Source organism: Gadus macrocephalus, chromosome 23, assembly GCF_031168955.1.
Source record: "Gadus macrocephalus chromosome 23, ASM3116895v1".
In the NCBI taxonomy this organism is placed as follows: domain Eukaryota; kingdom Metazoa; phylum Chordata; class Actinopteri; order Gadiformes; family Gadidae; genus Gadus; species Gadus macrocephalus.
The window spans coordinates 13,169,628-13,184,627 of record NC_082404.1 but is presented as its reverse complement, the minus strand read 5'-3'; the positions used below and the strand labels follow the sequence as shown (position 1 = coordinate 13,184,627).

At 48.3% G+C, this 15,000-nt stretch overlaps 1 protein-coding gene across 1 annotated transcript in view; it reads right to left on the bottom strand.

Moving 5' to 3' along the window:
* cntnap2a (contactin associated protein 2a) overlaps window positions 1–15,000 on the bottom strand; it is a 206,423-nt gene that overhangs the window by 143,336 nt on the left and 48,087 nt on the right. The window contains 1 exon segment of the mRNA XM_060045779.1: window positions 7,890–8,000. Coding sequence (XP_059901762.1) covers window positions 7,890–8,000 — 111 coding nt within the window.

The following is a 15,000-nucleotide window of genomic DNA, read 5'->3' as shown; positions in this document are numbered from 1 at the left end:
CCACTGTGATGTGTCTACAGGGGGCCTGTACTTTTCCTCCAGAGGAACTGCACAAAAGGCAAAAAAGAAACAATGCTTTAACACAACTTCATAGTTCAAAAGTAATTGCCTCAGTTTATTCCCACAGTTTAAAAGCTGACCAAGATGTGTGTGTGTGTCTGTGTGTTTTTGTGCGTGTGTGCACGCGCGTGCTTGCGTGCGTTCGTTTGTGTGTGCGTGTTTGTGTGTTTGTGTCTTTTGTGTATTTCAGCTGAAGAGAGTGAGACCAGTCAGAGATGATGATTACAGAGATGGCGATGGTTTGACTGACTTAAACCTTTCTAGCCAAGCAGGGGTGAGAGTCGTAACAGTTGGCCACTGTCCTTTCGGCTTTGTAAACGGCCATTGCATGTGCTTAGAGTGGTCGTCGAAAATCTCCTCAACGACAATTGAAGAGATTTAAAGTTCCTCAATTTAGGAACTTAAAATGGAGGGATAAAATGAGGTCATTTGGTAAAACGTGGGACAGAAACGGCGAGAGTTCACAGCAGAAGCAAGCTAAAGTGAGCAGAAAAGACTCAAACGCTTTAGTAGCAAACAATGAAACGGGGGAGAGTTAGCTGTAGATGGGGCAAATCAATGAGAGAACCCTGGAGAGACTAAGGAAAAAACACGTCTGGAATGGAAGAGCGACGTTGACAGAGCAAGGTTTGGGATGAATAGGAAGCGGCTGCTGACAGGTTCAACACATGAACATAAAACAACGGTGGCATCGGGAACATCAGAATGTTGGATCTTCCTCCTCCGTCTTACTGCCAATGTGTGTAAAGCTTGTATGGACACGCGCACGCACACACACACACACACACACACCTGTTTTGCAAGTTGACGTTTAATGTCTTTGCAAGAGTGTGAGTGTGTGTGCACACACACACAGAGTGTATATTTATCAAAGTTGTGCTTTTGGCTATTTGCAGTACCCTTTACTGCCTTCATCCCCCTAAAAAGCTGACAGAATATTAACCCAGACTATAAAAAAAATCAAGAGACATCCTAATGAATTTATAGGCCTTTAAGAAAAGGGGGAGGAGAGAGAGAGAGAGAGAGAGAGAGAGAGAGAGAGAGAGAGAGAGAGAGAGAGAGATACAGAGAGAGATAGGGAGACTGAAGCGAGAGAGGGAAAGCGAGAGAAAGCAAGAGTGAGAGAGAGCAAGAGAGATATGGGGAGAGAGAGAGACATAGGGGGAAAGAGACAGAGATAGGAAAAGAGAGACAGATAAAGAGAGAGAGAGGGAGCGAGAGAGGTAGGGAGAGAGAGATTGGGAGACAGAGAGGCAGACAGAGAGGCAGAGAGAGAGAGAGAGAGAGAGTGAGAGAGAGAGAGAGAGAGAGAGAGAGGGGAAACGAGAGGGAGAGACAGCGAAGCATCTGGTTAGCCCTCTGCTGGTGCTTCATCTTTCTGTCGCAGTATGCACGGGGAGCGGAGGGAGACGGAGTAATTTAATTAGCGGCGGACGGCCATTATCGATGGATGATGGCGTCGCCGCGGCAACATCAAACAACTCCGCCGAGATGACAGGGAGTCCAAGGCGCTGAGTGGGCGGCTGGGCGGATGGGTTATTTAAAATGCACGGGCTAAGTTCAGGAGCAAACTCACAGCTGCACTATCAGGAAGGAATAGACGATGACAGGAGAAGACAAAAGGTGTAAAGAGGGGAGGCAGTTGAGGGGGTTGCGTTTTTGGAGCGAGATGGGCGTGGGGAAGGACAGGATGGACGGGGGAATAATGAGGTTGTGGGGGGGGGGGGGGGGAGATAAAAGGCAGGAGACTGTAGTCTGAGGAAATGGGTGCTGGGGCAGAGATAGTTTTCCCATGGAATATGGCAGTTCATATGGAGAGGAAATGAGAGAGAGAGGCAGTGAGACAGACACAGTGCAGAGAAAGACAGCGAGCGGTAGAGGCAGAGTGAGACAGAGAGAGTGAGAGAGAGACACAGAGACAAAGACTCTGTAAGAGAAAGAGAGATAGAGACAGAAAGGCATTGAATTGTTACAGAGGTTGTTAAAAGAGTAACAAACAGAGGTTTATTGATACAGAATTGACCAAATAACGATGTATAGAGATTAAAGGACATATTTTCATAATCAACAGTCCAGCGTCATGCTTGGCGGAGAAGGTTTTATGCAGGACTCCTGCAGTGTGTGCCCATATCCAATTTACAATCCCTCATCAAATTCACCAATGTCAATGCATGCGAGTGCATTCACAAACGCGCGCACACACACGCACACAGACTAACTACACAACATTCCTCCGTCAATGTGTTTGACAGCTACGAGTCACGAGCCGCGAGTCAAAGTTATGAGCTACTTTCCGATTCAGAACTAATGAGACAAATAGTCGCATTTTACTCAAAACATTCCACTCTTTCATGTTCTCTCCCCTTGTTAATCCATCCTCACACTCAAAAACATTTATTTTCCCTTTGCCCGTATTTCCGCTTTGTCAAACTACAGGCTAATTGATTGTTAAAATTCGTGACATGTATTTATAGGAATTCATGTGCCGTACCAAGACTGTTGCACGGAAGGCACGGTCTGTACGCCCATGTATTAATTCAGAACTCATAATGAATACTGTGCGATGCACTATGCCTATGCCACTATGCCTATACCCTCCTTGCGTTTACTGCTGAACTCTCCTACTTCTTATCCAAACATCTGTCTGGGGTGCAGCACTCATCGCAACCTGCTTCTCTTTGAGTGGCTCCGACTGTCTGCGAAGGAACAAGATGAGAAAATGGAATGATTATGCTCTGCCGATGACATTTGGGGGGGGGGGGGGGGGTTAGCGATAGATATAAGTTCAGAATTTGGTCCTAATACAAGCTTCTAAAACATAAACTTTCTGTCCTTTTGTTGGGGTTAAAATCGGACCAAAGGTGAAGGAACTCGATTTCAGTTCATTGTAGCAGCCAGTCATATCCAATGCTGTTGAAAGACTTGTCCGTGGCACCGTGGCCTTGCAATGTTAGTTTGAATTTTTCCATTTCTTTGCCTCTCCTTTATTACACCTCCCTCTCCGATCATCAATCCTCCCTCTCTCCTTCCCTCCGGCCCGGCCAGGCAAACTTTTGCTTGCAGCCGGAGGAGAGCAAGGGGAAATATTCGGCTGACCTTTCTGTGTGTCTTGTGTGGCTTTAGGCAAAGCGGGTGTCTCTCAGATAAGGCAGCAGTAGGGAGACGGACAGAGAGTGAGAGAGAGAAAGGTGCGGACGGACAGACAGAAAGCTGAGGGGGGTTGTAGAAAAAAAGAAATAAGAGGGTAAAAACGAATTTGGAGGATGAAAAAGAGAATGAAACGGAGGGATGGAGAAGGTGAGGCGAGGCTTTTAGCGAGAGAGACGAGGATGAGTTGGAGGTGAACGATTTCGAGACAGCAAACCTTGAGTAATGGCATGAGGCGCTTTTATTGCATTATTATTCCCGCTCTTACAAGAATTCCATTTCATTTCCACCAGCCGCCTCGCCTTGCTCTGTGCGAGCCTCATGCTATTGTTCATGAAAACAAAAGGAAACGGTTTGGCCCGCGATTGTGGTGTTGGATGAAAGAAACAAGCTGAAAACCAAAAGCTTCAGCAACAGTACAGCAATGAAGTAGCATCGAGGAAATGAAGCCCAAACCGGGAGAACAGCCTCCACTTGGACTCCCCCAGGCCCCGGAGCGGAGAATTATTGATCGGATGCATCGGGATGATGATGGTTGGATTGGTAGATCCGCAAAGTGGTTAAACAAACCTACACCTCCCGTATGAATCCACGAAATGGATGCGCGTGCACACACACACACACACGCACACGCACACACACACACACACACACATTCAGATGCACGTGCACAGTGGTGTGAAGACAAAGTGGCAGCAGTTAGATGGCGGGGTGCTGGTGGCAGGCTGCTATACAGCAGATACAACAGAAGGCTGCCTTCCGGAAAATCATCAGTGTATCATTTACCTTGCGTGCATGCGCACACACACACACACACACACACACACACACACACACACACACACACACACACACACACACACACACACACACACACACACACACACACACACACACACACACACACACACATGCACATAAACACAGGTGCGCACATATAAACACATATGTTTGCCAGCGTACACACGTGTCTACACACACACAAACACATACACAAACACACACAAAAGTGTACACTTTAACATGCACACGCAGAGAGGCACAGACACACAAATTAACACGCACATGCGCACACATGCTCGCTGCGCTAAAGCTAATCTAATAGCTGTCAGCATTCACAACACTGGCTTAATATGAGCTCTGTGTCCCATTGATTTTGTGACTCTCCTCTGTTGTGCGGTGTTGGAAGACGGCAGCAGGTTGGCTTATCAGTGGAAATGCGCAGCACCGGCGGCGCCTTTGGCTGCAGTGCACCAGATGCTAGGGGTGACTCTGCCAAACTCACATGTGTGTATGTGTATGTGGGATGGTTGCTAGCATTCCCATGTACTTCAAGCTAGAAGACGCGTTTTCTAGAGATTTTGCATGGGAAATGTTCTGGTTACAATGAGGGAATGAATGAGGTGTGAGTGTGAATGCATGCTCATCGGGTATAAGTATATTTAGGGAGAAAACAAACGGATTAATATTCCTGCATTGATATCATTGCAGCATTGCAATTGATCAGTATTATGTGTTTGTGTGCTTTGAGTTATACCCGGCTTAGTAAATGCCTTTTAACGAGAGTGTATTCGCTAAAACGTTTTTTAATGAGCTGTCACAGTTGAATTTAGCTTGGGATGATATATGATTATAATGATAGAATTCCTGTGATATCTGTCGTTATCAGCCAGCCATGTCTGCTGCATTGTGTTGGTGAGCGGTTTATTTATCTGTGTGTGAACGAGACAGACACCCTGGCGAAGTCATACCCTGCCAACACAACAGAAAGATGTGATGATTTTAATGGGAAAGTGTGGAGTGGGAGCCTGTGCCTTGTCAAAGACTTGGATGGGAAAAAAGCGAAAGAGGAAAGACAACTTTTTCTTCAAACCCGTCTCCCGGACTAACCCTCACTTTCTCGGGTATATAAGCACATCCTCTTCTGAACACACTTATTGATTCGGACAGATAACAAATTCCGTTTGAGTAGCTGACAGAGAAGCATAATGCCGCTGGAGCCTCTTCTCCGACGTTATGATCCTTTTCAGCTGAGAATTAAGAGAAAGAGAGAGCAGCTGCCGAAGGAGGGAATGCCCGGGAAAAGGTCAGCGATGGTCACAATCCAATCAATGCAGCTTCAATTCCACTGTTCACACCAGCAAGTGTCCTCATCCTTTCCTCCATTGTGCTCAAATAAAAACTCTGTATGCCTCAGCCAAACTTCTCCTTACTCTCTCCATCGGTCTCTTATTATTTCAATTTTCTTTGTATATCTCTACCTGTCCTGTTGTAGGAAATAATGCTAATGAGGCGATGGCTTCATCACGGACACCGCAATGGTCGTACGGTGCGACGCAGAAGACAAACTTATCTGTCTCCTGTCGGCGGACAAAAAAGGAGGGCGCTGTAACCATTGGTCAACATTTATAATTGAGGCCATTCTGGAACCCGTGTTCCAGTTTTAGGTGCTTCGTCAGGATTTGTCCCTGGCTCTGGGTAACTGTGTATTTCATGATACTCTGAGGTGTATTCTGGGTAAAAAAAAAAGGAAAAAAGAATGTCTCCTCTCACTTCCAGCAGACTGTCATCCCGTTAGTAAAGGCACCCCCTTGTCATTTCTGCAAAGCTGGGAGAAGGAGCTCAATGCAAGGGGGGCATTTTTCTCGGAGGTGAGGGGCGTTTGGAAAGGCATCAGTGAGATATAAACGCGCATGGCCTAGCAGGAGCCGTGGTGAGGCGCTGTAATTACCAATCATTGACCGTGCAGTGTGGGCGACTGTGGGAGGGGCAGTACTAACTCGGGGCTGGGAATGAGCTCGTTCTCTGCACCGCTTCAAGAGCTCGGAGCCGGCACTGTTAGAACACCTGTTTGTAAATCATTATCCCCCATATGATGTAATTATCTCATCATATACTATTTTTGTCACACTTTCTTGGAGAAACCGAGGCCAATTCATATACACGATTACATGTTGCACACTATGGCTGATAAGTATGTAAATAGAGAAAATATGTTAAATAAATAATGAATATAATTAAAACACAGTGCCCCATTAATTGTTGGATGTGTCAGCTGGAAGCAAGCCGTATAAATACTACTTATCTCCGATCCATCTTTACCCTTTTTATTTATTCCTTCCCCTTCTCCTCCCTCACAGCCTTCCTTCCGTTCTCCGCCCCTTCCTCTCTTCCTTCTTCCCTCCATCCTCCCACCCTCCCTTTCTCTGTTCCTCCCCCCTTCCCATCTCCCTCCCTTCCTTTCTTCCTTCTCCCCTCCCTCGCTCCCTTCCCCTGTCCCTCCCCCTGCCCTTCTCCCTCCCTCCCTTTCTTCCTTCTTCCCCTCCCTTTCTTCCTTTCTCTGTCCCTCCCTTTCGTCCCCCCTCCTCCCTTTCTTCCGTCCCTTAATCCCTACTCCCTCCCTTCCTCTTTCCCTCCCCCTTTCCATCTCCCTCCCTTCCTTTCTCCTTCCCTCCCTTTCTTCCCTCCCTCCCTTCCCTTCCTCCGCCTCTCCATGTCTCCCCCTCCCTCCCTCTCCTCAGCGCGGCGTGCCCAGGAGCCCTTCCTCTTTAAAGGGAGCGGAGGGGCCGAGGGTGGGTGATCAAACACCAGGCTGAGAGGCCGGCTGCGCGCCGCCGTCCCCGTGCCACTGCTTAGGCTGCACGGCGACTTTATTAACGCATGAAATATGACATGTATTAACACAGAGCGATGTCATCTGTACCGCTCTCTCTCTTCTCTCCCCCTCTCTCCGCACTCCCTCTATCAATCTCTGTCACTCTCCCTCTCTGTCTTTCTCTCTCTCTCCCCCCCCTCTCTCCCCCTCTCTCCCCCCCTCTCTCTCTCTCACTCTCTCTCAATACTGTGGAGTGCAGTAAAAAGGGCTTTAGTCTGAGTCACCAAGGTAATAACCAGATGCCGAGATGAGCAGATGGATAGGTGGGTAGAGAGAGATGGAGGGAGAGAGGGGGGGAGAGGGGGGGGAAGGAGAGCAAGAGGGAGAGGGGGAGAGAGAGAAAGAGAGAGAGAAAGAGAGAGAGAGAGAGAGAGAGAGAGAGAGAGACAGAGAGAGACAGAGAGAGACAGAGCGAGAAAGAGAGAGAGGGTGTTATAAGCAACGGGGGATGAGAGGAGGTTGTGAGAGTGAGGGCTCACCGAAGGGAGGAGCAGACTCAGGGCGTGCTGTGCTCGGGCCTTTAGGTCAGTGTTAAATGTCAAGTAAGAGAAACAAGTGTGTGTACCTTTTGGCCTTTTTCTTGTTGTGGATGTGTGTGTGTGTGTGTGTGTGTGTGTGTGTGTGTGTGTGTGTGTGTGTGTGTGTGTGTGTGTGTGTGTGTGTGTGTGTGTGTGTGTGTGTGTGTGTGTAAGGGGGTGGGGGAGGGAGGGGGATGTGTTTGTGTCTTTATGAGTGTGTGTGCAACCGTTTCGCTGTGTTTTTTGTGCATTTGTGTGTGTTTGTGTGGGTGCATCCTTTGTCTATGCATTTGTACGTTTGCGTGGATGTTTTCTGTCCATCTACACAAGCACACCTGTGTGTGTGTGTGTGTGTGTGATTTTGCATGTGTGTGTTTGTGCGTGTGTGTGTGCATTTGTGTGTCTGTTTGTGAGCGTGTGTGTGTGTGTGTGTGTGTGTGTGTGTGTGTGTGTGTGTGTGTGTGTGTGTGTGTGTGTGTGTGTGTGTGTGCTCCTGCGTGCGTTCCTACCTCCTCTCCTGTTGAGCTTAGCGTAGCCAGGCGCGTATCCGTTGGTGAAGACGGACGAGCTGGTGAAGGCAGTGTGGGGGAGTGGGGACGCAAGAGCCTCATCACACTTCTCTGCAGGGAGAGAGAGAGAGAGAGAGAGAGAGAGAGAGAGAGAGAGAGAGAGAGAGAGAGAGAGAGAGAACAAGAGAGCAAGAGAGAGAGAGGGAGGGAGGGGAAGAGGGAGAAAGAGAGAGAGAGAGAAAACAAGATAACCGTCAATAATAATTCCTTTTCATCGTAATTTAAAGATGTATCACTCAAAAATCCATGGTTACTTTGACGTTTATTTTCTCCGTGAATGGATTCATTTAAAGCATTTGTTCTCAAAGTGCGGCCCGCGGGCCAATGGCGGCCCGCGCAATCATTCCTGGCGGCCCGCAATGACATACATAATTATGTAAGTTATAAAAAAATAAATAAAAAAAAATCTTTTTATTATTAAATCAATATTAATTTAAATAAATATAAAGAGAAAATTCGACTCTCTCTAGCTTTCAATTAAATCCTTTTACATTTGTTAGTTTTAATCCGACTGCACATTATTTTGAAAGGGTGAACCTCAGTTTCGTGATTTAGACCTCACTTGACCTCACTCCCAGACGTCCACGGTGCAATGTTTTTTTTGACCACTGGGATGCTGACGGCGTTTCCCGCCAATTTTTTTTTCCTTTGGCGGCCCTCAGTCAAATTTTGGGTTCCTAAATTGGCCCTCAGTTGTCAAAACCTTTTCCCCTACTTGTCTTGCCAGATAATACACAAGGTATCAAAGCAAGGTGTATTCAAGCCCCAATATGTGAGATTGGTAAACCTTGGAAGGCCGTGACCTCGTTGGGAATTAACAAGTGGAAAAATTAAAAAGAAGACGACGACGGTTGTGCTGCTGTTATTTCCGTCTGTCCGGCTCCATGAGCAACGGATCCAAAGAGCTGAGGCGCGGGGGGGGGGGGAATGAGGGGGCGGGAGGGGGGAGGGGTGTGGCACTACTGGTTGCCATGACCCCCGCGTCACCACCGGGCTATCTCCCGTGGGAAGCCATGCATGCCACGGGCCGGGGCTGGGCGTTGTGAGACGCTGGGGCGGGACACGCGCTGATGCGAGGACAACCCAAAAATAGCCTTCGCTAGCAGAACCAGTCTCTTATTCTGTCTTTTGACCGTACGCACACAAACAAAGAAACGTGCAATACCATACTGACTCGCGCGCACACACATGCAGAAACACACAAAGATATACGCACCCTTCCACCACATAATAAGACATCACTTACGTATTTACACACACACACAGACACCCACGCATACCCACGCAGAAGTACACACACACACACACACACACACACACAAACGTACGCATACAGCAGAAACACACTCATGCACAAGTCTATCCCGTAAGAAGCAAACGTTAGTTACTTACAACACACACACGCACGCACACGCACACACGCAGAAGCACAAACACATACACACAGAAACACGCCTCTTCCACCACATTACGTCCCACACAGAGGCATGGTGAGGGGTCTGTCAGAGAGCGATTGACTGCCTCTTATCGCTGGTCATGCCCCGCAAAGCAGGTCAGAGTGTGTGTGTGTGTGTGTGTGTGTGTGTGTGTGTGTGTGTGTGTGTGTGTGTGTGTGTGTGTGTGTGTGTGTGTGTGTGTGATTTAGTGAGTGCTCCCAGGTACATGTAGCAGAGTCCAGAGGTGTTTCCTCACTATTGTGGGAGTGTGTGTGCGTGTGCGCGGGCTTTTGTGAGTACTAGCTTGTGTGTTTTAGTGGTTACGTCGTAGTGGGTGTTTTTTGTGTTCTATCTAGTGCACGTGTTCTAGTGTGCGTGTACTCCTCCCCATACAGTGGTTTGAAGTCGACTTGATCCGTGTTGACCTTTCGGGGCGCGGACTCTTTCGACGTATTACTGAGGGGGGCGGGGGGGCTGAGATGAGGCAGTGGAGGGCAGGAGGAACACCATCAGAGAGCCATTGGCGTGCATGGGAATGCGCTGAGTGTTGTTTCTGCCCATATGCAGGTGAAATGGATTGCCTCCTGGCGCAGAACCCCAGCCCATATTTTCCCTTCACCGGCTGATTTGACAAGGGACAAGCGCTCATAGAGTGCACACAGAGCTCATGCACACTGACACACCTACACACACACACGCTCAAATGTGTGTGCACACCCATTTTCTGTTCGGTCTCGTTAGGTTCTTGGCACAGAGTAAGCCTCCCAGCTTTTGAACGTAGGCAGGCAGGAAGGCATGCACACGCACACATACACTCACAGTCCACTGGAAACACACAGCAACAAAGAGCTAATGGAATATGGGTTTGCAAGTCGGTGGAGGTGATGACTAGTGAAAGGGAGGCAGAACAGAAGCTGATAGGATGGCAGAGAAGTACAATCTCGATTCCCCCTGTTTCTGGGTGATGTTGCTCATCGCGTAGGGGCCCTCCAGTATTGCAGATCAAGGAGACACTGGTGTATGAATAACATAATTCTTTTTTTGGGCAATTGTTCTACAAAATCTAAACCAAGATGTGCCACATTTTTGGTGCAGAGAATCCTTTATTTTTCCGAAATAATGTTTTTGAATAATTTGGTGAATTAATTTCAAATGAAGTTATGAAGTTATATCAGGAAAAGGTACTTCTTGCATTCAACTACATTACCAGTATATACAATGGCTCTGTAATAATAGCAATGGTAATTATTATACATGTTTCCGACACTAAAGTTGCCAAATGCAGAGAAAATTGCTTGGCTCCATGATTCCCTTTGGGCAGAGGTTGTTCTGTTGATGTTATACAGAGCTCTATATCAGATGACATTGGTGTTCTAAACACCAATGATGAATACATATTATAAAAAAGACACCAGGGTAAATAAATGGCAGACGCATATTTCCATATTTTGTCTGTGTAAATCCTGACCTCTCACGCTCTGGCTGGTCAATGTAGCTGCAGCCAACATTAATCTAGCCAAGCGGAAAACATTAGCAAAGCAACAGCAAATGTGACTTACCTCCGCCAAGGGTTGGCGGAGGTAAACTGAGGAATGTCTTGCAATTCCAATGTCCCGGACTGACCTTGTTAACAGCTAAACATGTCGTTCCACCCTCATCAGTCCACATTGTGGTGTGTAAACTGACTGAAGAGCCAGCTGGCCTACATTCCTAATGATGTGTGTGTGTGTGTGTCTCTGTGTGTGTGTGTGTGTGTGTGTGTGTGTGTGTGTGTGTGTGTGTGTGTGTGTGTGTGTGTGTGTGTGTGTGTGTGTGTGTGTGTGTGTGTGTGTGTGTGTGTGTGTTTAGGTGTGTGTGTGTTTAGGTGTGTGTGTGTTTAGGTGTGTGTGTTTAGGTGTGTGTGTGTGTGTGTGGGTGTGTGTGTTTAGGTGTGTGTGTGTGTGTGTGTGTGTGTGTGTGTGTGGGGGGGGGGGGGGCTGGGGGGTATCTGTGGGAGTGTGTGGGTGTGTTTTGCATCCCTTGAGGTCCTCCTCTGTTACTAGTTCAATATTTAACGAATATCTCAGAATGCATCTTTTCCATTAATAATGCATTCATATATTACACAATGACGGCTCCCGCCTATTGCTTTAACACCTACCCTTATGATAACCACGGAAGTACAGTCATGGCACAAAACCATGAATACTTAACTCCTACACAGAAGCATGCATGCACGCACACACACACACACAGTGGATTTAACACCATTTAATGGGAATGAAGAAAGTGTGGACGAATGGTGAGTGCATATGTGATATAACTGAGTTACGAAGGAAAAGAGAGAGAGAGAGAGAGAGAGAGAGAGAGAGAGAGAGAGAGAGAGAGAGAGAGAGAGAGAGAGAGAGAGAGAGAGAGAGAGAGAGAGAGAGAGAGAGAGAGAGAGAGAGAGGGAGACAGAGGTGGGAGACAGAGGTGGGAGACAGAGTGAGACAGAGAGAGAGATTAGAAGATTAGATACAGGCTGATATTTGCCCACGTCTCAAGTGCATCGTGGAGATGTGTGTGCTCTGGCGCTTAAGGAGAAAGCAAATGACTGCAACATCCAAGTGCAAATGTCAGAGCGCTCCCCGGAGGGAGATACCGAGGTGCCACGCTTTGCATTATGACACGGCACAAGACAGACCAAAAATACACAACAATGGCAAAGACGGCTGGAGGTGGGAAGGGAGAGACGATGGGGGCCAGGGGACAGACACCGGGAAAACAAGATGGAGAGCGATAGCAGAGAGGAGACAGGCGGGGTCTACAAAGCCAAGGAGGAGAAGAGAAGGGGAGGGAACACACATCACAACCCCCCCCCATTGTACTGAAGCCCCCCCTTCCCCCCACAGCATTCCAAGGGACACTTCCAGTGAGATTGATAACCGGGATGAGCCACAAATAACGACCTGGACAAGCATCACCTGGGCCCCGCAGGTTCTGGCCCCGCTTCACATAAGGGGTCCACAAGTCCAGAGGTAAACATAAAGTCAACAGCTCAAGGAGAGAGGCAGCCACAAGATATCTAACAAGGCCAGGGAGACTCTCAAGTTGTTCGCTTCGTCAGCTGGCATCTCAGGCAGCGGCTCCGCGGAAACAAGACTGCAGTATGAAGACCTTGCCATTGGACTTTGGCCGAGTCCGGAGTCGTTGAATTATGGGAGCAAATGTCGCTTTTGGCGAATCTTGTCTGGTAACGATGGTGGCTTAACAGACGAGCGGGGACGACTCAGGCCTCTGTCTCGGCTTGAGACTCTTGAGAAAGCTGCGTTCAGGGCGATGTCAGGGAGGGCGTTCTCAATGACTCAGATAATGGGTCCGAGTGTATAACGGTGTCCAGAGTCGTAAACATTTAAAGCAGTAGGGATACATTTTATGGGGGACCTTCGTTGACATTGAACCTCTAAGCATTGCCAACGGTAATTACACAGTGCTGTTATTCCAAACGACACAAGGATTACTTCTTTAACTTTTTCTTTCTCTACTAATGTTCATGAGGCATTTCCTATAGCTGGCCAACACGTATTGCATAGTTGAGCCCATTTACACTTTATGACTACAATTATCAACGTTTTATCTCCATCCCCCTACGCCTATGAGGCCAGTGTACTCGGTGTCTGAGCGGATGCCAGTCAGATGGCCGTAATGGAGTTTGTGATAAAAGCTACAGACTACAGGTGTGTTTTGCACCTGGTTTCATTCAACATCTCCCCGGGAGGACCGGGTTTTCGAGGATGGATCTACGAGGACACCGAAAAACCAGATGCTCCCGCGACAAAAAAATACAGCTTCAATAAACATTAACGGTTCCCTCTCCCTGTTAAAATCTAAAAACCTAAAAAACGCAAGGTTGATATGAACACAGGGGTTTAACTTTGACTTGATCCTGAAGAATAGAGGTGCGATAATGACAATGACGTGCCCCCGGGAGCACAACCGGAGCGCGCACTGTTGTGCCGTCTTACATAGCTCTTTGGGCGTCTGGAAAGAGCAGCCATTACGCGACCGCTGTGCAAAAGTGTCGCGCAAATTGAGACGCATGTTGAACGAGAGAGACGAGTGAATAACCAGCCATTGAAACCCCAGGGTACCCAGCCTGTGCCATTTCCCTCCATTTCCACTCTAATACCCCGGTGACAAATCAAAAAGCCACCCCCATTTAACTTTCCGTGAAGCACCCGGGGCCAGGGGAGGGGGGTTGTATCCAGGGACAGTGGGTTTATCTATTATTTATCCGCTGTAATTAAAGGCCTGCTTGGGATGAGTGATTTGCCGTGTCGCGAGGTAATCCACGGGGTGCAGGGAGGCTGGCTCATCAGGCTGGCCCTGCAGTGTGAGGCAGTCGTGGTGGTGGTGGTGGTGGTGGGTGGGTGGGTGGGTGGGTGGGGGGGGGGGTTGAAAGATGATAAGGAGCTGGAGGTGGAGGCGGTGGAGGGGGGTGCTTTTCCGACGGAGCCGGTTCTGGATAATGCGGTGAACTCCCCTGAGGAAGACACTCCGTCTTCAGCACCGTCACTTTTGGGGTAACTTTTGGTCGCTGCTGCTCGTGCACATCGATAAGCAGATAAACGGAGGTGTGTGACCGTGTTGGCTTGTGCAGGGCCAAAAGAGAGCAAGTCGCACGGCAGAACGGAGTGGCGCAGGCATGGGAGTGAAGTGGTGGTAAGCCCTTTGTGCAGATATGATGGAGGGCTGGGGGGGGGGGGGGGTAGGGGGTTGTGTGGTGCACAGCGATGACCTTCAAGGCTGTAAAGTAAACTGTAGCCGTTCCAAAAAAAAGAAAAAAAACATAGCATGATTCATATCAAGATCTGGAGAAAACAAAGTGATAGTGACACACACACACACACACACACACACACACACACAGCCCCCCCCCCACCCCCCCAAACACACACACGCACAAAGATCTCATAGCATTTTTCAGAGGCACGACGTCGGAGGGGAACCTCCGGGAGAGGGAGACGCGAGGAGTCAGAGTTCAATTGTATTTTGACCGACAGATGGCGGGAGGCAGACGTGTGGGTCACAGAATAGGAGTGATTATTGAATCGAGCAATTCCACCTCCATTTTATAATCCATCCCATTCTCTGACACACACGAATCTCAGGAAACAATGAAGGCTCGACAATGGAAGGATTTTGAATTTGTTTATTTGTGTGTTTGTGTGCGTGCGTGCCACGTCGCTATTGCATATGCGACTGCAAAGCCGTGTGCGCGGCCCGTTGCATGATCGACAGGCAAATACACACGTGCATTCACACACGCACAACTCTGCTGCACTGCTTGTTGGTATGTGTTAAGAATGGTTTCTTTGCCAGATGCTAATTGGTGGATGGGCGCACTGGTGGATGGGCGCGCTTGACACTCGCCCCTCAGAAAACAGCTGTGCATGTCAGAGAAATAGAGCGGGAAAGACAGAGAGACAGAGAGAGACAGAGACGAGACAGAGACAGAGAGCAGAGAGAGACAGAGACAGAGAGAGACAGAGACAGAGAGAAAGAGGCAGAGAGGCAGAGAGAGACAGAGACAGAGAGTCAGAGAGAGACAGAGACAGAGAGAGACAGAGACAGAGAGAGACAGAGACAGAGTC